The sequence below is a fragment of the Mus pahari genome, chromosome 12 (assembly GCF_900095145.1).
Source record: "Mus pahari chromosome 12, PAHARI_EIJ_v1.1, whole genome shotgun sequence".
NCBI lineage: Eukaryota > Metazoa > Chordata > Mammalia > Rodentia > Muridae > Mus > Mus pahari.
The window spans coordinates 39,495,613-39,519,947 of record NC_034601.1 but is presented as its reverse complement, the minus strand read 5'-3'; the positions used below and the strand labels follow the sequence as shown (position 1 = coordinate 39,519,947).

The 24,335-nt window shown below is 39.4% G+C and overlaps 1 protein-coding gene across 1 annotated transcript in view; it reads right to left on the bottom strand.

Annotated features, from left to right (window-relative positions):
• Positions 1–655: 655 nt before the first annotated feature.
• Positions 656–24,335, bottom strand: part of Cd200r1 (CD200 receptor 1) — a 25,319-nt gene continuing 1,639 nt past the window's right edge. The window contains exons 2-7 of the mRNA XM_021209029.2: positions 5,297–5,344; positions 4,248–4,565; positions 3,885–4,136; positions 1,775–1,874; positions 1,203–1,248; positions 656–829 (exon numbers count right to left, since the gene is read on the bottom strand). Of these exons, the coding sequence (XP_021064688.1) occupies positions 689–829; positions 1,203–1,248; positions 1,775–1,874; positions 3,885–4,136; positions 4,248–4,565; positions 5,297–5,344 (905 nt within the window). The 3' untranslated portion in view covers positions 656–688. The remainder of the gene's footprint in view (positions 830–1,202; positions 1,249–1,774; positions 1,875–3,884; positions 4,137–4,247; positions 4,566–5,296; positions 5,345–24,335) is intronic.

Genomic DNA, 24,335 nt, shown 5'->3' with positions numbered 1-24,335 from the left:
TACTCAAAGAAATTATCTCACAGATGAACTCAAATAATGCAGAGATTCACCACAAGAAACATTCCACAGGGTACTGTTTAATACCACACACAACACAAAATCTAAATGCCCATCCTAGGGCCATGATTAATTAAATTACAATGTAATCATACAGAAGAATTTTATGTAGCCATTAAAAAAGAATGAGGTAGTTTTACTTATGCTGATATAAAAATATCTCCAATACTCACTTTATAAGCTTTTATAAATCCATAACTTCAGTGTGTTTTTGACAAGGAGATATGTGCATATATACACATTTGTAAATAAACATGTAGTTGCACACACATATTATAGTCATGTCCTATACACAGGAATTTTTTGGAAGAACTCATAAAATTCTTTAGTAATGATTCTTCCTTCTTCAGTTATTTCTTGATAAAACAGTTTTCATCATACTGTATTGCACAATTTTATATTTTACCATAACCATGTGCTTTCTTTGTAATAATTAAATCAGTTCTCCCTAGAATTAACAGGTAGCAGCAGATTCCAAACTTCCAATGATAGAACTTAAATGCAAATCCATTAGAACATGTATGCTTTCTAAGAACTTTGGAAGAGCTAATTTCCAAATAGTCCTTCCACTGTAGAATTTTAAAGAAAGCAAAGCAGGAATTATGATGTCTCTTGACTTCTTTCCTTGGTTCTAGGTTCCAGTAGCTGACAAAGTAAGGCAGTCTGTGCCGTTGACTTCGCCTTGTGACACTGGAAATGCCTCCACCTTGGTCACAGTATCATAGAGTGGATTGCTCTTCTCTGTATAGCTGGCATAAGGCTGCATTTCATCCTTGAAAAAAGCTCAAAGTTAAAATCCATTCAAAAGAGCTAGACATCATTACCAAAATTACCCATGTTTCTACCACGTTAGCATCTATTAATAATCTTTATAACTATTCTCTGACTCGGAAGATCAAGGCTTTGTTTCTAAATCTATCACAAACATTTGTTGATTATTTATATTTTGTGTGAGATGGTTCTTGGATATATATTATATATACTTGATAGGTATTTAGTAAAACAAGTATGTCTGATTACTAACTGCAATATTATAATTGTTTTGTTTAACAGAAACATGAATACTAATGTAAATTACAGATCATTCTGTTATATTTAAGACCATGTGGCTTTAAAGTTTGCAAATATACATTAATTTATCTTACCTCCTCAACAGCTGGAGTAGCTTCCGATTTTGGCAATTTGCATTTTCTAAAAAAGCAAAACAAAACAATCTAGAGTGACTACAGGCAACATCATTATTTAGAATCAACAGTTATAGTATCTAAACATTCTAATAATTAATATGTAAGTCTCAGTAAATGAGAAATGAACTACCAAAAATGAATGAAATACTCCAATTTGCAGTTATTATAACAAAGAATTCTGGTTCTTAGGCAAAAAAGGAAAAACATCGAGATAGGAGCTTGGTGCAAAAAAATGTATGCAATGCCATCTCTTTGTTATATAAAAAGAAATATTGTAGCTATTTCCTCAAATTAAAGATATTAGCATGTCCTAATTCTCAGCCCTAATTAGCTTAATTCACAGTGCTTGGCCATCCGAGCAACTCACTAAACACGGTCATCATGCAAGATAATCCCATTCTAATACTTCATGTGTCCCTTTTGCTTACAAGAACATTGTTGTTCCTCCCTAATGTAACAGTCAGTCTGTCCCATATTTCTCCCCCTTTTCTAATCCAATAAGGTTGAAGAAAAATTTCATCAAGTAATACCTGAAGCCAATGATTTTCAAAAGACAAATGCATCCTATGATGATCAAAATAATAATAGATGGTATGATGTACAGAACATATGGTCGTAATAATTGGTGACCTGTAAGGACAGACAGAAAATTTTATGGTTCAAAAATGGTAAGTCCAGATAATAGTATAATGATGAAATGAAGCAGGAGTTCATGTCTGGTACTGAAACATGCTCAAAATCAGGTGGCCAGAAAGATCAGGAGCTCCAGGGGATAAGGGGTGTAGGTCTTCTACTGTTGCTTTGCTAAGTGGACACACTATCCATTGTCTTCTAAACATTTATTTTATACTCATAAGTTAATGCTGCTTTCAATCCTGGTCAGACAAACTATTTTCAATGACTGATGGCTAATGCAGGGACCCATAACTATTCAAGGTTCTGAGAATAAGTGGTTGTTGAATGGAATGTTCAGCCTTAAGCATTGTACCTCTACCACCCCACCTAGATTCAAGGAACATGGAGGAAGAGTGGCAAAAAGAATGTAATAGCCAGAAGATAAGAAGGACTGTTGTAAAACCCTATCCTCCAGGAATAAAATATGTGTTAAACTCAAAAGAGCAGGGGCATGTACAAGACTGGACATGTCAACATTCCACCATTAACAAGGGAATAGACCATAGGTTGTCCTTGTTCAATTACGTAATTCCCCATACATACTCATGCAAGCAACCTGAATTAAGCACAATGTGACACACACACACACACACACACACACACACCATCCACAACATGCACATCTACACATAACATACACATGCATGCAAAGAAATAGCAGGGGGCCTGTTGAAAAGAAGTTCAATTGAAGGAGATAAAAGAGAATAATGGAAGAAATGTTATTCAAAGACACACACACACATTGTGTGTGTGTGTGTGTGTGTGTGTGTGTGTGTGTGTGTGTAAAAATTTTAAGGATAAAATCTCTTAAAAGTGTCTCAACTTTCATACACTTAAACATCTATTTCTTTATTCAAAAAAAGGGAAAGAAAACTAGAGATCTCTTTGGGAAAAGAAAAAATTATGCAGGAAGTTTTTCTGTTGCTTGCTGTCTTTGCAGAATACTAAGAACCCTATTTCCTCAAAAAGAAAGAGAAGGGACTGGCAGAGTACACAGTACCTCAGAGTATTTCATATATCTATTTATATTTGTACAGCTGTGAATGAGAAGTCATGTTACGCAAAGACATTACACTTAACTGCCATTTTGTATCCAAAAACCCAATATAAAGCTAGGAATGTTCTCATTTTTATCATTGTATCAAGAGCTTCGAATATATAAATAATTTCCAATAAATATTGGCTTCAGAGACAATATGGAATGAGCAGGAGAACCTGGTGCTCACTTTGAATAACTGCAAGAAAATCAGGAAGAGAAGAATCACCACTCTTGGTTGTTAACTCAATAAGCATAAGACATATAAAAGTATTGATTTATTATATCAATAATCTAAGAGTTAAAGTCTACACATCGCAGAAGTAGGAAAATATTTTATGGTGGTCCTTTGAAGGGGGCATTTAGAGAAGTACAGATTAGAATTATTTGGTACTGACAGTTCTTTTCACTTGATACAAAGTTACAAAATACTTCCCAGGCACAGCAGCGGATTTTCTAGCTTTAGAACAATATCCAAATAAACTGCTCAAATTATCTTCCCTGTTCTGAGTTACTCATTATCTACTACTGAAGAATAAATTAAATACCAGTTCCCTCTCAAGGAATCCAACCACTCAGGCAGCAGATAAAGGCAGATCATGAAGTCAAGGCTACAAAGAGAGATCTTATCTCAGAAGAAGAAAAAGATATAGAGTGAAAAGGAAAATAACAGAGAAAAAGAAAAGAAAACAGGTAGATAGGCATGTGGATAGCTCTGCAGGTAAAAACACATGCTGCCAAACCTGCGGACCGAATTTCTATCCCACATGGTAGAACGACATGTTGTTCTCTGGCCCCTACATACTTACTATGAACAAACACAAATATACATACATGCATATGTACATACATACATACATACATACATACATACATACATACATACATACATACATACATACTAAAGGCAAAAGAAAAAATGTACTTACCCCCTCTACTCAGTTCTATGAACAGAGTCCGGTTACCAGTGGAATGAGAGACCAAGCAGGACACAGTAGACTCATTGTGCTGCTCCCAGTGGCATGTGCTCCTGACAGTCACGGTGCCATTGCTGTGTGACTCACTCTGAGTGACACAGTCTCCATCTGGAGACCAAGAGATCTGCGCAGCAGGCTTGCCTGCCATTGCCTCACAAACTGCAGTTCTGCTTTTCCCTAGAAAGTATATTACCTCAGGGGGTACTGGAGAGATGGAAAGAAAACAAAGATTCAGTCTTGTCATAATCACAAAGACATTTTTTCTAACTAAGATTGGTGATCTGAAATAACACAATATGTGACATTGTCACTTACCCAGCACTTGGAGGTCATAGACTTTTTGGAAATTCCCATCAGGTGCTGCTATCTCACATGAGTAATTCCCCTCATGCTGGAGGGCCACTGCACTGATCTGAAGGTCAGGCCTGAGGTCAGGTGTGGAGGCCCAGGTGACGCCCCTGCCTGAGCAGTTGGTTTCATTGGTCTCCTTCGTTTCTGCTTTGTAGGATATTATGCAGGAAGGCCGGCCTCTGGGCTTTATTATCCATGTGATTAATACTGCTTTAGTCAGTGGAATAGAAGGGCAGCAGAGCAGAGCCTTTGTACCCATCTGTACAGACACTGTAGTGTTCACTGGATACACAGAGAGAAAGAACGAGAAAAAGAAACCTTGTGAGTTGGGTCTATCCATAGTAACTTATATGAAGTTACACTAGAACAATTGCTTGACTAAGAATGTATTCCAACAATAGTAGATTTTTTCCCTCACTTTCCTACGTTTAATCTATCAGAATTAAATATGTTGTTCATCTTCTAAAGTAAAGGTTCAGGCATGTGGGTTACACCCAAATTGCACCATAAATCCTCACACTGCTTGTACAGTGATGTAAAAAGTCCATGATGGACACAAGTTTGCTGGGTGTGATTACTCACCAAAATTATCTGTCACAATCACTTGTGACCAAAGTCGGCCACGTCAGCACTTTAACAGGAGCAGAACTTGATGGGATAAGCTGTGCTTATAATAAACTCTGCATTAACTATCTCTACTGTCCTATATCTATGTCACTTGGCTCTTTGGGGAACTCAAGTCCTCACAAGTCACATCCAAATAAAGGTCACCTAATCAAATGAAGAAAGAAATTCTTCAACACAGACCTGTGAGGGTGCTAATACCACAGTCTTTCCATCACTCCCTCTAAGATGGTAAAGGTTTACAGACAAGTGTTCAGGGTCCCTCACACCATAACACTACATCACCAGACTCCTCTACTCCTCCTGAATCTGTCCAGCAGCCAAGACATTAGTTACTGTTTCTAAGCAAGGTCAACTCTCCATTCCCACCAGATAAGCAAGAAGATTACCTTCCGACATATTCTGTGTTGTTTTATTCTCAGCAGTACAACTTGACCCTAGAAAATATTTAAATACAAGTGCTTAAATATTTAAATGATTGTAAGCAGCAATTCAATGTTTTACCATCACTGATATGTCAACATCTTGAAAATTGCATTCATAAGATATTAATCAGTTGTTTCCCATTCATGAGTAACTTTATTTTGCCAAATAGTTTACAGTAGCCCTGCCTTCCTTCTTCCTTCTTGCCATGTCCAGTGTAGGCATACCACATAAGCTGACTTCATTAAACTCTTTCTTCAGATGTCATCCCCTAATTAAAGGCACATGATCCTATGCACCTTGCACATATATAGTAGACTGGCAGCTTGATCTTCATGCAGGTCCCTCAACAACTAGAGCAGAGCTGTCCCTGAATTTGTTGCCTGCCTGTGGATCCAGGTCCCCTAACTGGACTGCCTTGTGTGGCCTCAGGGAGGGAGGATGCACCTAGTCCTTCAGTGACTGATGTGCAGGAGTGGAGGAGTGATACTCAGGGTGGCTCCTCCTCAGAGGAGAAGAGAAGGAGGTTTGAAGGAGGAGCTGCAAAAGGGAGGACTGGGATGAAGGGGCTGATATTGGAGTGTAAAGAGAATAAACAATAGGATGTAAACTGAATAAATAAATTAATTTTAAAACAAAAGGCATTTGGTCCAATAATGAACACTTCCCACAGATGAAGAAACAGAGCCATTGTTCAAAAACTATAGAAACAGAATCACAGAGGGTTCATCCTCTCGCTTCCTTCCAGCTGCTCTACCTTGTGACTGAACAGCAGAAATGAAGCCAAGCAGGGTAAGAGAAGGATGAGCACCCTTTCCTCTTTCCTTTACTTCCTTGAGGTCTGCAGAATTGTTCACAGTTATAATGGTCCAAAACCAGGCATAGTTTCACAGAGTGGAGTCAGGAGAATTATGTTAAGGCAGCTGGCCATATCATTTTGGGCCAACCTGGAGGACACACACTGCTTTATGAGAAAAAAAGCCGTCATAATCAGCTTCTGAAGCATTACCCTATAATAGTTCCAACCTTTCCAGGAAACAATTAAAGACCAGGAAAGAAAAGGTAGACTTGTTTGCTATCCTGAGGTACCTACACTACTATGAAGTGCTAGTGTGCTTTTTAATAGTAAAATTGGGCTAATTATAAATCTATATTTCAAACAAAAGCAAAAGAACACCTGTGCTAAATATCAGAGGAGACAACGAAAGTGCAGAAAATCTTCAATTAAGAACATAAAAAGACTAAAAAAAAGAAAACCTGTCATTAGCTGGAAAGAGGGTGGAGTCAGAAGACATGCTATTAAGCAGAATAAGCCAGGTACAGCGAGGTGAGTGACCCATGGTATTGCATGTGAAAGAAAAATGAACCCAAGACCTGAAAGCTGAAGTGGAATTATGGTGGATTGGGAAGGGTGAGGGCAAGGGGAGGGGCTGATGATGGAGGAAGACATTTCTTCTTTCTTTCCTTTCTTCAGAATAGATGGTGCATTATAAACCATTAAGCTACAGCAGCTTGATTTTAATTGAAAATAGATTCTTTCATAAAACGATTATAATTGTGGTTCCCCTTCCCTAACTCCTCCTAGGTCCCCCACACCTACCCAAATCCACACCCTTTCTTGGTCTCCCTCATTAGAAAGCAAACAGACATCTAAATAATAAAAATTGTAATAAAATAAAATAAAGTAAAAACAAAACAAAAAAAAATAAGCCAAACAAAACAGGAAAAAACGGAGCTAAAGTAAAAACACAAGGAACACATGTAGTCACACACAGAAATCCCATTAAAACACAAAACCAAAAAGCATAATATATAACTAAAAGACCTGTAAGGGGGAAAAGCACACAGAGAAAGCATTAGGAACACAAAGTCTCCAAAAGTAACATTGAGTCTATTTTGTGTTGACCATCCTCTGCCCCTAAGTGTAGTTTGCATACTCAGTAAGACTCAGCTGGAGAAAGATAATTTTCCTTTGTGAGAAGTTATCAATTGGAGATAGCTTCTGGATTAGGGTTTGGCCTCTCTCCAGTTCCCCTCTCACCACTGGGACCCCTTCTGGCTTAGACCTGTGCAAGCCCTGTGCATGTTGCCACAGTCTCTGTCCATTCACGTGTGTGTCAGTTCTTCTGTGCCTAGAAGGCTTTGTTTTTGTGATATCCTCCATCCCTACTGACTCTCCCTATTTCTGTCCCCTCTTCAGCAGAGCTCCCTGAGCCTTGGAAGGAGGGATCTGATGGAGACATCCCATGTAAGACTGTTACCTTTTTCCTATGGTAGCATGCAGAGTACCTTCCAGTACCATGAACAATAGTCAGTAGGGATGAAGGGCTAGGTAGGCAGCAGCCCAACTTCTTCGTGTTGCCTGAGTTACATAGGTGTTGTCTTTAGCAATAGAGCCTGACCACCATTTTGTGGAGAAGAACCAACAGCATTGCCAATACAGCCACCTGATTTTTTTTTTTAACAAAGATGCCAAAAGTACACATGGGAGGAAGGTAACCTTGACAACAAATCATGCTGTGAAAATTGGAATGTCCACATGTGGATGAATGAAAACAGGTTTCTATCTCTTACCTCATACAGGAATCAACTCTAACTGGATCAAAAACATTAATATGATAACTGAAAGTCTGATGCTGAATAAACATCCAAGATATAGGAATAAACAAAGCTTTAGTCTCTCAGGAAATAAAGCCAAATATAGACTAAAGAGATTTCATTAAATTAAGAAGTTTCTGTACAGCAAAGGAGGTAATTAAGCGAAAAGACAGCCTACAGAATTGGGAGAGGCCTCTTTGATAATTATATATCTAATAGAAGACTAATAAACAGATTATTTTTTAAATTCCAAAAAAATTAACAAAAAAATCAACTGAACCCAGTTAACAAATGAGCTGAAATGAACTGACGATTTTCAAAAAGGAAAAAAAAAAAGAATGTAAATGGACAATAAGCATGAAAAATGTCCGAGTACCGACCAGAATGGCCCTGCTTACCTTACAAGATCAGACAAGTGCAGGCTGGTGTAACCATAGAAAATAGTCCATAAATATTAACTGCACATAAAGCAGTTTGAGAGCCTACAACCCAAGCACTCTCTGAAAATCAAGCCCTGTCTTGTTATGATTATTGTTGAAGAATGGGCAGCAAGCCACAGGGGTAGTGGCATATTTCTTTAATCCCAGAACTCGGGAGACAGAGGCAGGTGGATATCTGTGAGGTTCAGGCCAGCCCAGTCTACAGAGTAAGTTCCAGGACAGCCAAGGCTACACAGAAAAACTGTGTATTGCCTGGCAAACACAGAAGTGGATGCTCACAGTCATCTATTGAATGGAACACAGGGTCCCCAATGGAGGAGCTAGAGAAAGTACCCAAGGAGCTAAAGGGGTCTGCAACCCTATAGGAGGAACAACAATATGAACTAACCAGTATCCCCAGAGCTCGTGTCTCTAGTTGCATATGTAGCAGAGGATGGCCTAGTGGGCCGTCAATGGGAGGAGAGGCCCTTGGTATTGCAAAGATCATATGCCCCAGTACAGGGGAATGCCAAGGCCAGGAAGTGGGAGTGGGTGGGTTGGGGAGCAGGGCAGGAGGAGGGTATGCGGGGGTTGGGGATAGCATTTGAAATGAAAATGAAGAAAATATCTAATTAAAAAATGCCTTAAATTAAAAAAACAAAACAAAAAACAAACAAACAAAAAAAAAACCCACAGGCATCAGCTAAAATGTGACATATTGTGCCCACTACAACATTGGCTGTAGTAGAGCCCCTCAGTACCTTGGTGAAATGAGACCTTTCATTGCTGAACTTAACACCTGTTTGCTATGTTCTTCAGGCCTTAATGAATACATACATTACCACAGCCAAGCCGTTTGCCCTAGCATCAGCTTCTGACCTGGTCTTCCTTGTATGACATTTCTGCTTCCCTCACCACTCTACTTTTTTTTTCATATAACCAATAACTATTTCTTCTTCCAGGATCACAGGTATTTAGTGTTATCTCCAAGTATGAAAAATGTTCTTAATTATCTGTTAAAGCATTTCCAATATGGTTGTAATGTGTTGATCGGTTATTACCACAAAATAAGAACAACAAACAGGGATTTTCCTTGACTAAAATCATAGCATATAGATGGCTAGCAATTCAACATTTTGTGAGGTAAGTTCTAAGTGTTAATTGCTAGTACCATTTTTTTACTGGCAAAATAAAGGGTCATTAAACATTTTAATTAATAAATATTCCTTTTCCCCAAGACTGTAAAGTCCTGGAAATTAAACAGCTAAATCAAAAATAAAATGCAAAATTTCAGCCTGATGATAAAAGAATATTGTGGTGTCCAGCAATTCAAACACGTGCTTTTGGACAGGAGTGAGTACTAAAAGGACCAGGGAATGAGAAAACTTCGAGATCAGAGATGAGATGTGAGTTGGGACTTAAGATTCTTAGGATGTGGAACTTCTGAGAAAAGAGATTACAAAGAAAAAAAATAATGATTTGAAAGGGAAACATGAAACAAATGGGTATTTTAAAGAGCTATGGATTGGATAGTCAGTGTTGACAATAAAAAATTTAAAAAAAAAACCAGAAGGATAACTGGAGTCAAAGCCGGGAACTGACAGCTTTAATTCTAAGTATAAATGATGACAGGTGGGTTGGAGAGGCAGATTTAAGATAATCCTAAACCCTCAAGGATCCATTACTCCCTCGCCGTGTCGTAAGGTCCAAGAGAATATTGCTTCTTCTGCCTGTTTATTGTGAGCTAGGTATAGGCTGCCTGAACTAGGGCTAAAAATATTTATTTATTAATTAAAATTTTTAATGACCCTTTTTATTTTGCCAGTAATTTCTGTTAAAAGAATGGATGCTAGCAATTAGCACAACTTTATAGCAGGCTGGTCTGAAAGCATGATCCGTTTATGAGGAAAATTTACCATGTTTCTTAGTCACATGGGAAGATACTTAACATCATTCACATGAAAGAAATGCAAATTAGGGCTACATTGAAATACCACTTCTGATCTCTGAGACCAACAATTTATAATCATTTGAGAACATATCCTGTTAGGGAGGTAAATGAAATTTCACAACTTTGAGGGTAGGAGATTTAACAATATGCAGCAAAGTCATTCATGCATTCTTCTCTTGACCTACAGATCCTACTTCTAGGGATCTATCCCAGAGATACATAAATAAAAGTAAGAAAAAAATATTTGTGCAAGGCTGTTCCTAGCAACATTGTACACAATAGCAAGACTTTAGAAACTCAAATATCTATCCATAGGAGATCAGTTGACAGTTTGGTACATCCCTAAATTGAAGTACAATGTAAATATTTTCAAATAGTGAGGAATCATTCTTTATATATATCAAATATGGTATATGAAAAACCATCTAATATTCTATTATAATCTACCATATGATAAAAGGAATAGTAGGTGTGTATATTCTCTGTCTTCTTCTCTTGCTTAGAATTTCAAGAATGAGAAGATAAAAGGAGAGCAGAAGTTTCTGTATTTCTGAATAAATCCTTTTTCATAGGTATGTCTATAAAAATAACTATTTTACACTGTTATAAAACATGTGAATGATTCTTAAATTATTTATAAGACCTAAAACTACAAGTTAGATGAAATAAGTGTGTCTGGTGTTTACTGAATAAGCACACGTAGAGGAACCCTTCCAAATAACTTTAAAAATGAGTTGACCTTGTGCCTCCTGCAGAATTTAGTAACTTGATGACAGTAACTTCAAAATGGAAATAATTTAAAATCACAGTGATGACAGTGCTTGATGCTATTTGTAAACTATGAATACTCTTATGAGATAAATCCAATGAGCTATTTAGAAAAGCTGAGAGTAGATGGTGACAACCAGAGTCTGGGGAAAGGGAGAATAAGAAAGCCTAGGCAGTGGGTATCATGTAAGAGATAGGGGTGCGCCATAGCGTTCTCGCAATGGCAATAGAAATATAAGAAATGTAACTGAGTATCTAAAAAATTGTTGGAAGAAAGCATTTGGATACATTCATCATCTAGAAAGTACATAATTTAATGTAATATGCTAATTAACTAAAATGGATGACCAACTTATACCTGAGTCAAAACATCATGTTTTAACTCAAAATGTGTATAATACTTCTTCATCCGAAAATAAAAACTCTTAAATTAAAAATTAAAGGATTTAGGTCGATACCATTCTTTTTTTTAGTAAGACAGACAAAGGGCTGGCGATGAGGCTCAGTGGTAGAGAAGAGGTTTAACATGCACAACACCTGGTACAACCTAAAGGGAGCCAGGTACAGATAGGACGTGAGTAAGCTGCATTAATGATCCTAAATTCTATGTTTGGGTAAAAAGTATCACTATCAACTCATGATGCATTTCACTGCATAGGCTTTCTATCTGCTGCCAAGTGCTGAGATCAGACATTGCCTGGCGGCAAAGAAAGCAATGTAGCAGTGAACCAACAGTAATTTTTAGAGCTAGCATAGCCCACATTCAAGTGCACACAAAAAAAAGTTTTAAAACTTCAAGTCATACAGGATGACCTCCAATCAGAACTCAATTAAATTGGAAATCAGTGAGAATGAGATACTTAGGAAAACATCACATATTTAGGAAAACATCACCCATCATAATGCACGACTCTGGTTAAAGAAGAAATCCCTAATGAAATGAGAGGCTGTTTTAACAGGATGAAAGCAGAAATACAAGAACATGTGGGATAAGCAACTAACACAGTACTTACAAGGAAATTAAAAACATTAAATACTAGGGGTTATTTTGTTTCGATCTTAAAATTCACCCAAAGGACCTGAAAACAAAATAAAAAAAAATAATCTTTGATCAGAAATCAATAAAATGAGAAAAACTACATGAAATACTAAAATAATAAAAATAAACCTCAGTGTGGAGGGGGAGGAACACGGAAGTCCCCACACCCAGCTTAGGCTAACAGTGGACAGCTATTAGAGGAGGGACAGTGAGCTCCCAGTGGGCGCAATGCCTGGGTAGGTTGGTCATGCTTCAGTGGATGGTCCTACGCCCATGTACATATTGGCAGCACTAATTACACTCAATGATTTTGGTCTTGGTTTTGGTTTTCAAGAGAACATGAATGGAGGGCATCCTGGAGAAAGTTAGGGATGGGTCAAATATGATAAAACACACTATATATAGTCAGAAATAAGTCATAGATCCTATGAGCCCTCAAAATAAATAAAAATATTCAATATTTTAAAATAAATAAATGTATAAACTCTCTATACAGTAGAATGCTATTCAATACCAAAAAGAAAAATAGCCAACATTGATGATCTTCAAAATGATTCTGCTAAATGAGACAAGACAGATGAGAAACAATACACAGAAGACAGTTATCATTAATTAAAGTTTGAGTAGCATAAAAAATAGGTTTCATTATAGCATTCTCATACATATGTAACATTAGACCTTTCTCTGGTCCCCTCCACTGCCATGGCCCATTCCTACTTTCCACATGTTGCTGGGCTTCTCCAAAGTGTTTCTCTTCTACTTTCCTGTCAAATATACATACATATGTACATATATATCACATTCACATACACATACGTGTTTAAATATAGGTACTATATTTGATGATGAACTTGTGATTTTGTTTTTATTTTCTCTTGGTTTGACTTCCCACCTCCAGATCTCTCCCTTTGGTCCTCTCTTTCCACACATCTATGCATATAGATATAAATCTAGATTCTGCATGAGAAAAAAAGCTGAAGATGTTTATCTTCCACAGTCTAACATATTTCTTTTCTTTTTTTAAAGATGTATTTATTATTATATATAAGTACAATGTAACTGTCTTGAGATGCACCAGAAGAGGGCGTCGGATCTCATTAAAGATGGCTGTGAGTCACCATGTGGTTGCTGGGATTTGAACTCAGGACCTTCAGAAGAGCAGTTAGTGATTGTAACCGCTGAGCCATCTCTCCAGCCGAACATGCTTCACTTAACATGATACCAAGCTCGGTGTGCTTTGTGGCACGTGAAATAATTTCATCCATATACCTGTTTCTTTTTATCTGTTCTTCCATGTACAGGCTATGGTGGATAGTATAGCAATGAACATGGGCATGCAAGCATCTGTGTGGTATACCGACTTAGACTCCTGCTGGACTAGACCCAGGAGTGGTGTAGCTAAATAGCTAGATAGATTTGAGTCCAATCCTGGGACTCAGATGGAGGAAGGAGAGACACGCACACACACTCACGTGTGCACATAGGAATAAATAAAGTTTAAAAAATTAGGAGCTGAAGATCTAGCTTAGGTAGTTAAGAGTTCTTCTTACTCTTCCAAACAACTTAAGTTCAGTCCCCAGCCCCTACCTCAGCTCCAGGGATCCAATGTTCTCTTCAGACCTCCACAGAGCATAGAGCATGCAAGCACACACAAACAAAAATAAAAAATTATTTTTAAACTATTTTTGTTCTCCTTCATTTTGTTTCTGAGGAAAATTTTTGTCTGTGTAGCCCTGGCTGTCCTGGAATTCACTGTGTAGAGCAGTCTGGCCTCGAACTCACAGAGGTCTACCCGGCTTGGCCTCCACAGTTCTAGGATTAAAGGAATGAACTCCCGTGCATTCCAGGAAACTCTTCCTCAGCCCAGTCAGAATGACCATCATCAAGAAAACAAATGACAACAAATGTTTCGAAGATATAAGGAAAGAGGTGCGATTACTCATTCTTGATAAATGAAAACTAGGGCAACCACTATGGAGATAAAATGTGAACGCTTCTTGAGAGCTGAAAATGGATCTATCATATGAGCCAGCTACAACACTCCTGAACACAGACCCAAAGGATTCGTATACGGTGTTTCTTGCTACTCTCTTTACCATAGCAAGGAACTGGAAGCAGCCTGGATGGATAACTATTTGAAATGTAGTGTATGCACACATGAGGCTGTGTTGAGCTCTATGGAAAAAAATGGAAATCAAAGGAAAATGGATGGAACTAGAAAACATAATCAGAAGGTTATCCAGGCTCAGAAAAACAAATGTCATCTAGCTTCTCTCATCCACGGTGCCTGGCCTCTATTAAATGTATAACCAGGTGGGAGTAAATATGGATAAAGGCCAGGAAACTACAAAGGAGCCAATCAGACTGAGGGTGGGGGCAGGGCGGGGTGGGGTGGGGTGGGGCGGGGCGTTAAGGAAAGAGGTGGGAAATAAAAGTTTCTCTATTTCCACAGAATAAAGTGGAAGGGTAAGACTGATGAAGACAGATAAGTGAGGAGTAGGGGGCTATTAAACCAAAATGGAATATATATATATATATATATATATATATCATCCCATCTGGAAATTTGGTGGTCTGTTAGTTAATTTAAAATAAAACATTGTTTCAAAAAAAAACGAAAAAGAAAGAAAGAAAGGAAGAAAGAAAGAAAGAAAGAAAGAAGAAAAGATAAGAAAAGAAAGAAACACCTAAGTTTTGACACATGTACTATCACCATATACAGCTACACAAATTAGCACAAAACAAAAAAGAACTTGGTGATGACCGAAAGGAGCGTTTAAATACCGAGGGAAGAAAATTTTTCCACCTAAGTCAAAAATCATCAAAGAGAATGCCTTTTGGTTTTACTGTTAGCGAAACTTCTTAGTAACTCTGAGCAGCAGAAGTTTCCTTTCCCAAATCATCTTTGTCATTTGCCTGAGCAAGCAAATACCACCCACACACAGGACACATGGCTAAGGCATGACTGTGCAAACCCAGAGTTGGAGCGAGGCTTCCTCAGTGACAGGAAAAGGACCTCAGAAACAGCACATGACTTCCTTGGGAGATTAAACAATTTTCATCCGTTGCAAAATGCTGCATTTTTTGGGGCAAGCGTTTCTGAAACCTCGCATTAACAGCCCCTGGTTGGGAGCCACCATCCACTCACATGGAGCACGGAGTGCACCGTAGGTAAGCAGCTGTTAACAGTCATTTATTATTCCACGCGCATAAAAATAAGAAACAAAAAGTTACGACTTCCTTCCTTTTCATGCCTTACCAAGTCTTTTAAAGGAATGCAATCTTTTAGTTAATGATCTAATAAATGGCCAGGCGTGGTGGCATGTGTGGCACTAGGGAAGCAGAGGCTGGTGGATCCCTGAGTTCAAGGCCAGCCTGATCTACAGTGACTTCCAGGGCACCCAGAGCTGCACAGAGGAACACTATCTCGAAAAATCAAACGACATCAAAAATCTAATAAATGAACTTTATATTAAAACTTTTAAATCAGCCCCAAACTAGGTTTTTTTTTTCAAAAATGAATCTACAAATTCTTAACTGTATCACTGCAAAAGATTAATAAATTCAGAACCCGTTATCTTTGTTATTTAACACACAAAAAAAGAATCCATTGGAATGAGGGGAAATACCTAAGGAAAACCAAGCTAAAGCATTTCTCTCTTTGCCAATTAATTTCAAGCTCCATAATTGTTTTCTTTCCACCCTTCAAAGCTAAACTAATACTCACGGAGCTGAGCACTTGGTGGGTGGAGCAGGAGGCTATGTCTAAAGGCTGGAGAATCCAAGAGATGGGAGTTTTGTATCTTTCTTTTCATTTGAAAGTTGTTTGTTTGGTTGGTTGGTTTGGGTTTGTTTATTTGTTTTTTCAAGACAAGGTTTCTCTGTGTAGCCCTGGCTGTCCTGGAACTCACTCTGTAGACGAGGATGGGCTCGAACTCAGAAATCTGCCTGCCTCTGCCTCCTGAGTGCTGGGATTAAAGGCGTGCGCCACCACGCCCAGCTAATTTTTCTCAGAAAATAAACAGAAAGCTTGCAACCAGTTGGAAAACAATGGAAACATTGAATGAAAGAAAACAAAGTTATGAATGTCTTGACAAAACATTTAACAACATGTTGGAACAATTCTACTGATCAGACGGAGCATGGAGATCAAATAAAACACCCAGATAGCTTCCAAAATGAAGGCATGAAAAAGTGATTACAGAAGCAAAGCTTAAGACACAAGAATTCAAACAACACATTCAACAAATAGATACAGTTTAGAAAACAAGCAATAATTGTGTGTGGTGAATAATAAATCTTATTCCAGTTTCCGAAGCAAAGTAGCCATTTGTGTCAGTTACTTGTGCCAACTGCCAATATAGAATTAGCCTAAAAAAAAAAAGAAAGAAAGAAAGAAAGAAAGAAAGAAAGAAAGAAAGAAAGAGAAAGAAAGAAAGAAAGAAAGAAAGAAAGAAAGAAAGAAAGAAAGAAAGAAAGAAAGAAAGAAAGAAAGAAAGAAAGAAAGAAAGAAAGAAAGAGAAAGAGGGGGGGGGAGGGGGGAGGGAGGGGGAGGGAGGGAGGGAGGGAGGGAGGGAGGGAGGGAAACCTGTAATTGTCAAATAATCAAAGCCAGTCAATGGAGAAAAACTTATTCCCTGACATAAGACAAATACTATAGACATGTGTATAAATTACTCATGACTGTAAGGGATAATAGCCACTGGATACATACTAAATAGATATGCAGAATCACATATGCAAAGACATATAATAAAATGTTAAACCCAGTATTGGTTCTAATTTCTCAAGAAACTGAAAATAGCCAAAATGTTAATCTGCAGAGAGCTAAACTAACTATATGTTGTGGATCGATGTATGCGAGAATTCTTTGAAAACTATAAAATAATCATCTTTAAATTTTTTTTAAAGATTTATTTATTATTATATGTAAGTACACTGTAGCTGTCTTCAGACACCCCAGAAGAGGGCATCCGATCTCATTAGGGATGGTTGTGAGCCACCATGTGGTTGCTGGGATTTGAACTCAGGATCTCTGGAAGAGCAGTCAGTGCTCTTAACCGCCGAGCCATTTCTCCAGCCCCTAAATATTTTTGAATACAAACTGTGCTAAAAACGTCTGTCACTTTGTTGGACCTAACCCTCCCAACAACTCTAGGAACTAAATTAAGGATTTGCAGCAAAATCTCCTGAGTTTCCCATTAACTGACAGCTAGTTTAACATTTTAGTTTAACGCTTTAAGAATATCATAGGAACTAACCTTGAGTGACTGCAAGCTAGCTAAGCCCATCATCTGCCAAGTGTCTGTCTGAGGCATGGAAACTAGAGAAAAGGTCAAACTCAGACCTTTAAGAGTCTGCACCTAGGACTCTGTTGGAGGCTATGAACTTGACGGAAACCGTGCAGCAGAGCAGAAAGCAAGCGTGATGTCGAGAAGTCCAGAAGATCTCATGATACTAAGGATGCAGACCAAGGTAAATGGGGGATATTTTTGAAGTAAGAACTTTATTAGTTGGCAACAAGCATTTCAGTGCTGGCCCTTGAGATCTGTAAGGGGAGCCATCTTAGTAGAGATGTAGGGGTAGAAACCAGTCGGAGGACGTGTCTAAGGACAGGGGAAGACAAAGATAGAAAGACCTAGAAGTTACTGAAGTGCTTGAAGACAGAAAGACAGAGAAGTTAATGAAGAAAGCTGTCTGGGAAAACAGGATCTTAGAGGTACTGAAGGAGTGTGAGGCAAACAGTAAGGTGGTTTCCTTTTGAAAGGGAGGAAGAGGGCATGCTTATGCCACAGATGCATGGGGTGGTAAGGATGTTCAAGGCAAATAACAGTTAAGTAGCTTAGTGTCTGGTAGCTGGCAGGGCCCTAGGCATGCTAGGATAAATGGAGCAAGGTCTCAGATGCCTTATCACTGGGAGGTTGAAGATCATATTGAAGATGAGAGCCCATCAGAAATGAGCTACTATCCTTTGAATAACAGGGATAACCCAGGTTGCATAGAGACTAAAAAAGACCTAGGACAGAACTCTTTTTTTTTTTTTTGGTTTTTCGNGGCAGGGTTTCTCTGTATAGCCCTGGCTGTCCTGGAACTCACTCCGTAGACCAGGCTGGCCTCGAACTCAGAAATCCGCCTGCCTCTGCCTCCTGAGTGCTGGGATTAAAGGCGTGCGCCACCACACCCAGCAGGGCAGAACTCTTAACTATAGCTCTATCTGTGTCACCTACCAAGGCTCATAAAAGCCCAGGTGTCTTGTCCTTTGAAAGCCTGAGTGTCTCTAGCAACTTAGGCTCCTTAGGAGACTCACTGTGGCACATGTTGTTGTTGTTGTTGTTGCTGCTGCTGCTGTTTCTGTTGTTTCAGTTGGTTGTGTTTGTTTGTTTGTTTGTTTGTTTGTTTGTTTGTTTGAGACAGGGTTTACCTGTGTAGCCCTGGTTGTCCTGGAACTCACTCTGTAGACCAGACTGGCCTTGAATTCAGAGATCTACCTGCCTCTGCCTCCTGAATGCAGGAATTAAAGCCATGTGCTGCCACCACTTGGTTCTGTGTATCACAGCTTAAAAGTACTGGATTACAATAGTACCCGGGCAACAGCAAAGAAGGAACCAGTTAAGGTTTGCTTTGGGAATCAAACTCGCTAGACTTAATCATTTGGAATCTGCCAGTATTTACCACTTCAACTTTTTTGTTGACACCTTAGAAAGGATCGTGGAAGTCAAGGTTCCTGTAGTGTGCAATGGATAAGTTGGACAGAAAGAGATATTTTATGATAAAGTAAGAAAAAAATATATATAGTAGTTACTAAATACCTTAAAACTGCACGAACACACCCAGATCAAAAAGATACTTTTACTGAGTCACCACACTGTCTCAGATAAGTATCCTGAATACACTCCCAGGTTTACCACTGTCGATGGGGGTGGGGCTGGGGGTGGATTCTGCTTCCCCCCCCCTTGCTACAGTTCCCTTCCCCTTCCTTTGCTGCCTGACTTCTAGAATGAGTGGCTGGGGCTCTCAGCATCGATTTTCCTCCCACTTACTTCCCCAGCAGTAGCTGCAACCTGACTGCTCCCCCCCCCACCTTCTACTCAAACTGCAATCTCGAGGTCACCCTCATCTTCATAGGCAAATTAGGGCTTTGAGGCAGTATCTGAGCATCTGGGTTGCTTGGCTGGGTTTTAGATTGGAGAAGTTAGAATTAAAATGGAATTATTTGTATTAATTATTTCATTTTTAAAAAAATTAAATAAAGTAAATAAAGTCGGAAGATTATGATGGGCATGAATCTCATGTTTATGCGTGGCTAAAAAAAATAACTGTCGTGACGCTATAAAACCGTGCATAAATGTCACTGCTACCTTACACAGAAAATAAGACAATTACACAACAATATGGGGAAAATATGGACACAGTCATGTCATAAATCCTTGCAGGCAATGAGTATAGTTTGAAACCATCCTGTGTAATCCTTCTCTTTGCACCTTTAAAAACTTCCCTTGTCGAAACTTCTTTGAATACACACATTTAACTATGACATGTACTGCCATTGTGCGGCAACTCCTAAGTATATTTACTAATCTTTGGGGCATCTCTCCCTGGTTGCTCTCTAAGTTAACAACACACATGGTCACTTTCTCCTTCTGAAGCCCCTTTCTTCACCTCCACCACAACACCTACATGTTTCTTCTCTGTCCCCTTCCCTGCCGACTCCCATACCCTCTCTGTAAGCCACCTTTCTCCTTGGGCACCTTGGTGTAGGTATTCTCCCAAAAGTCAGGGCTCCTTTATGTTAGTTAGTTAGTCAGTCAGTCAATCAGTCAGTCAGTCAGTTAGTCGGTTGGTTGGGTTTTTTGTTTTGTTTTGTTTTGTTTTGTTTTTGTTTTGTTTTGTTGTTGTTGCTGTTGTTTTTCTTTTTATTTTTTTCTTTTTCTTTCTTTCTTTTCCACCTCTATTTTAAAAAACGTTTTGTTTATTTGCTTGCTCGTTTGAGACAGGCTCTAACTATGTAGCCTAGGTGGAGCATACCACCTCCCTCATGGGCCTAAATACAGAGACTGAAGGTATGCACCACCATCCATAGATAGGTCTTCCGTAGACTACTCTCTTCTCTGCATCTTCTCCCATCATCCTTCCCACCTTCCAGAATTCCTGCTAAACCTCCACACTATGGGCTCCCTCACTCCAGTCCTACCTGAGCTCTCTGTGTGTGTCATGCAGACTGTTCCACCAGCCCCAGAGAGCTCTTCTCACAGCCCTCCCTCTGCCATCGCCACCTGATCTGTCGCTTCCTCGGGGCAGCCTCCTGGATGCCCAGACAAGATCGGATTTGCCAGTTACACTTTTATGCCATCCTGTAATTTTCCTACATATTTTATGTTCCTGAATTATTTGCGAGAATTTGTATCACACCTATCTTCCCTACCAGATGCTAAGCTCCAAGAAAGTAGGGTCTACGGCTGTCTTTTTGAAGTGCTGGGGTTTAATTTAAACCCTTGTACGTGGTAGACCAATGCCCTGCCACTGAACTACATCCCCAGCCTTGCTACATCTCTCTTCATCAAGTATCTACAGTACCTCAAGTATCGCCAGTGCTAAGCACAGCACTGCCGCGTGGCCAAACACTCCCTTGCTTACTTGTTGACCAAATGACCAAGCTTCATTTTGGCTCTGACTTATTTTTCCTAAACAGGAATCTCCGGTCTCTAATTTTCTTGTTTCTCTCTTAAATGTGACTCTTATTTCCGGTGCATTGCCTCTAAAACCAGGGGTTCCCATACACACAGAGATTCTTTTCTCAGCTCTTTCTCTTCTACTGTTGGTCCCACAGAGCCATTCCAACCAATCCATCCACTGAAAGGTTAGGTGACATTATCAACAGATATGGCTAGTCTTTATTGGCCCACATACAAGATGGGAGAATTTAATACAGAGGTGTCTTGAGTCCTTTCTGTCTAAAAATTCTTAATCTCCTAATATTATCATACCTATTTGTTTCATAAGTGAGGAAATCATGACTAAAGAAGTTAAGCAATTTCTTACAGGTGGAAATACCACAGTTAGACAGATTAAATGTGGCCAAACCCCAGCAATAAGGACAAAATGTCCGTAAACAGGCCTAGAAGATCGGAGATTAAATTCAGAGAAATGATGTGAGAGACAGACTGCCTCCCCATTAGAGATTTTTGGGTGCTAAAAGGGAGGGGAGATCAGTATCAACCCATAATTCTACACCTCTCCAGCAAATATATGCTTTGGTAATGAAAGTAAAATAAATATTTCAGACATAAAATAGTTAATTCTTTTCATATAAAAGAAAACTGAGAGAACTTCTTAACCGCCAAAAGTAAAATAAAAATTAAAGTTATAAAACTGACTTGGAGAATCTTACCAGATAGAGGCTCAGAATTTCACGACGGAATGAAGAACATAGGAGGCAGCATCTCTAGCACGTATCTAGAATGTGCCACCCAGAATCCCCTTCAGGGATAGCCTGGCTCCTATGACTGAGAGCAGTAAGTAGACAGCCTTCAGTTTTCAGAGATTTCAAAGGCGGTTTGGTTTCTTTGCTGAAGATCAAACCCTTCCCGGGGCAGCCCACCTAACAACTGAATATGGTGGAGTGTTCTGATCAGTGTGGAATCTCTCAAAAACCCAGCTAGCTCAGATCCCCACTGTGCCCAGTGACAGTGATGACCGAGACGCAGGAATGTCTGTACACAAAACCCCCATCTAAGTCTGACTCCACACCACACTAAGTGCTGATGACCACAGCATCAACAGTTCAGAGCAGCAGCGTTTCGTAAAGAAAATTGCTTCTTTCTAAATGGAAAAACTGCCCATTGTACCTCAGTGTTGGCACTTCTCTAGGGCATGTCCCTTAAACACACAAGATCGTGTTCTCAGAACGAGCAGAGCCTAGGTTTTCAGACACGCAAAGCATCTAAATTCTAGGTATGAAAACCTTGAAGTCTTTGCTTAGCGTCAATGCATGAATGACATCAGTTCTTGGGGAAGAATGAAATGAGTAGATCATAGTCAACTCTCATAAAAATTTCATGTATTTGTGATGTTTATCATTTCTTAACATGATGGATGGTAACTGCTTCTTAGAGAGGATTAACATCACTTAAGTCCAAAGCTACATGACACCCTCTGGCCTGCTCTCTAGACCCAGTCAGGAGCTAGCAAATGGGAGTCAGTGACATCAAGGGAATGGACACAAAAGTTGTCATTGGTGACATTATAACGACTGCATTGATTAATTCTTCAGACACAATAGAAAGCCAGATGACCACTGGATGACTTTGTTGGGTAGCAATAACAGCTGAAATTCACCTGGTCATATTGAGAAGTAGTTTGTCACAGTGAGTACCTTCATTGATCCCACCTTGTTCTAACCATTTCGAGCTGGCTCCCCATATTTAAGATCTATATCAACTAATTTCTCAAGCTCAGAGCATTTCTTTCCTTCTAGTTAAGGCTAAGCATAGTGTCCGTAGGTAACATTGTCTCCTTTCCTGTCTCTTCTTAGAGCTTGCTCGCTGTGACGCAGAGACAACTATGGCTCCCCAGACTGAAGACAAGCATTTCTAGTGCTTCATCTCTCATTTGCCTGTCTGTCTCAACATTCAGGGAACATCTGCTCCCTATATGGTACGCAAACTCTAGATCTTTCTATTCTCCCCAGGATGGATAGGCATGTCCATCCTTCATGTCCTTCCTCTGCAGTTCCCTTCTCAGCCACCAATGCCAAAGCACAGAACCTTCTACTGTAGGAACCCCTGTGAAGACACTCCTAAGTCAAGCCTCAAGGGGAACCCTTTCCAAAGTGTGACTGCCAATCAACAGGATCCCGCTGCCACATTCTACAAAACTACTGCCTGAGATTATTGCTTCTCCTTACCAGCTAATAGACGGCCTCCCCGTCAACTGCGCAGTTTCCATAGTCTCTACCTGTTAAAGATCCTCAGAAAGCAGCCGTATTATTTTTATTATATAGCACATTGTTCCTGCAAGCTGGATCTCATTGTCTCACAGAACCTCCGGATCTCTCTGTTCTGTAACACACCCTGCCTCCCAGTTTCCTTCTCTATCTATCTTCTGTATCTATCTGCTGAAACCTGTGGGTGGGTCAGGGCCCACTTTTCTGTAACACTCTCAACACACTATGGTTTTACTATTCTTCACATTTTTTACTTCAGTAGTTTCTGACTTTCAGTGTTCCTTAAGGATTTCTTTTTTTTTTTTTTTTTTTTTATCTCCCTCATTTAGATTTCTGGAAACTTTTAGTCAGCATTCTTGCACATCACACACACACACACACACACACACACACACACAAACACACACCTCTTAGTATTCTTAATCGCCAGAATCTTGAACATTAATGTCCAAATGAAAACACACCTATGTGTTAGGCTAATTGGCAAATGTACAGCTAGCACAAACTTTAAAAAGGAAGAAAGGGGCTAAGTCAATGAGGCCTGTCCCTTGCTTTTCTGATGTTGCCTTTAATCTCTATAGGGCTCAGTGTGTCTCCTCTTGTTGGTACCTGCCCCCTAGTGGAAAGCAAGGAAAATGAGTAAAAATTCTTTTAGGGAAGAAAACAGTTGAGAGTTGGCTCCTTTTTCTTGTCAGCAACTCATATTGGCAAAACCAGCAACTTCAATAAAAGGTGGGATGGTCTCAGTGAAGACATGAAACTAACTTGAACCTAATAACTTTGAAGACAATGGGACAAAATAAGGAGAAAAAGAATGCCAGTCCGTGAACATGGAGGTCAGGCAGCCGTACACGAGATGCAGAGCTTAGATTCTTGTTAACTTCCCCTCTAGTGCTTTATTAAATAAAACCACAGGGCTTGAAGGTTAAAGTAAAATTTAAAAGTAAATAGGCAAAACAAGAGCGTCCTATCATTCACCCTGATGCCCTGCACTCTCTCCTGTGTGAATGGATCTTACACAGAGGGAGCGACTCTGGTTGGCAGCAGCGCTAAGCGAAGCCATAAAGTCGCAGCCCTGGCTGGTTTTCAGCTCACGATTCTAAGTTATTTCTTGGTGAACTTGTCATGCCAAAGCATGTGTATAAAGTAATTTACTGGTTGGCATTCTAGACGCTTGATGATTTTCTGACTCCAGCTTGGGTTTCAGAGACTTGGAGAACATAGTGTCTCCAAAGCACGCCTTTGATCCCAGCACTCGGGAGGCAGAGGCAGGCGGATTTCTGAGTTC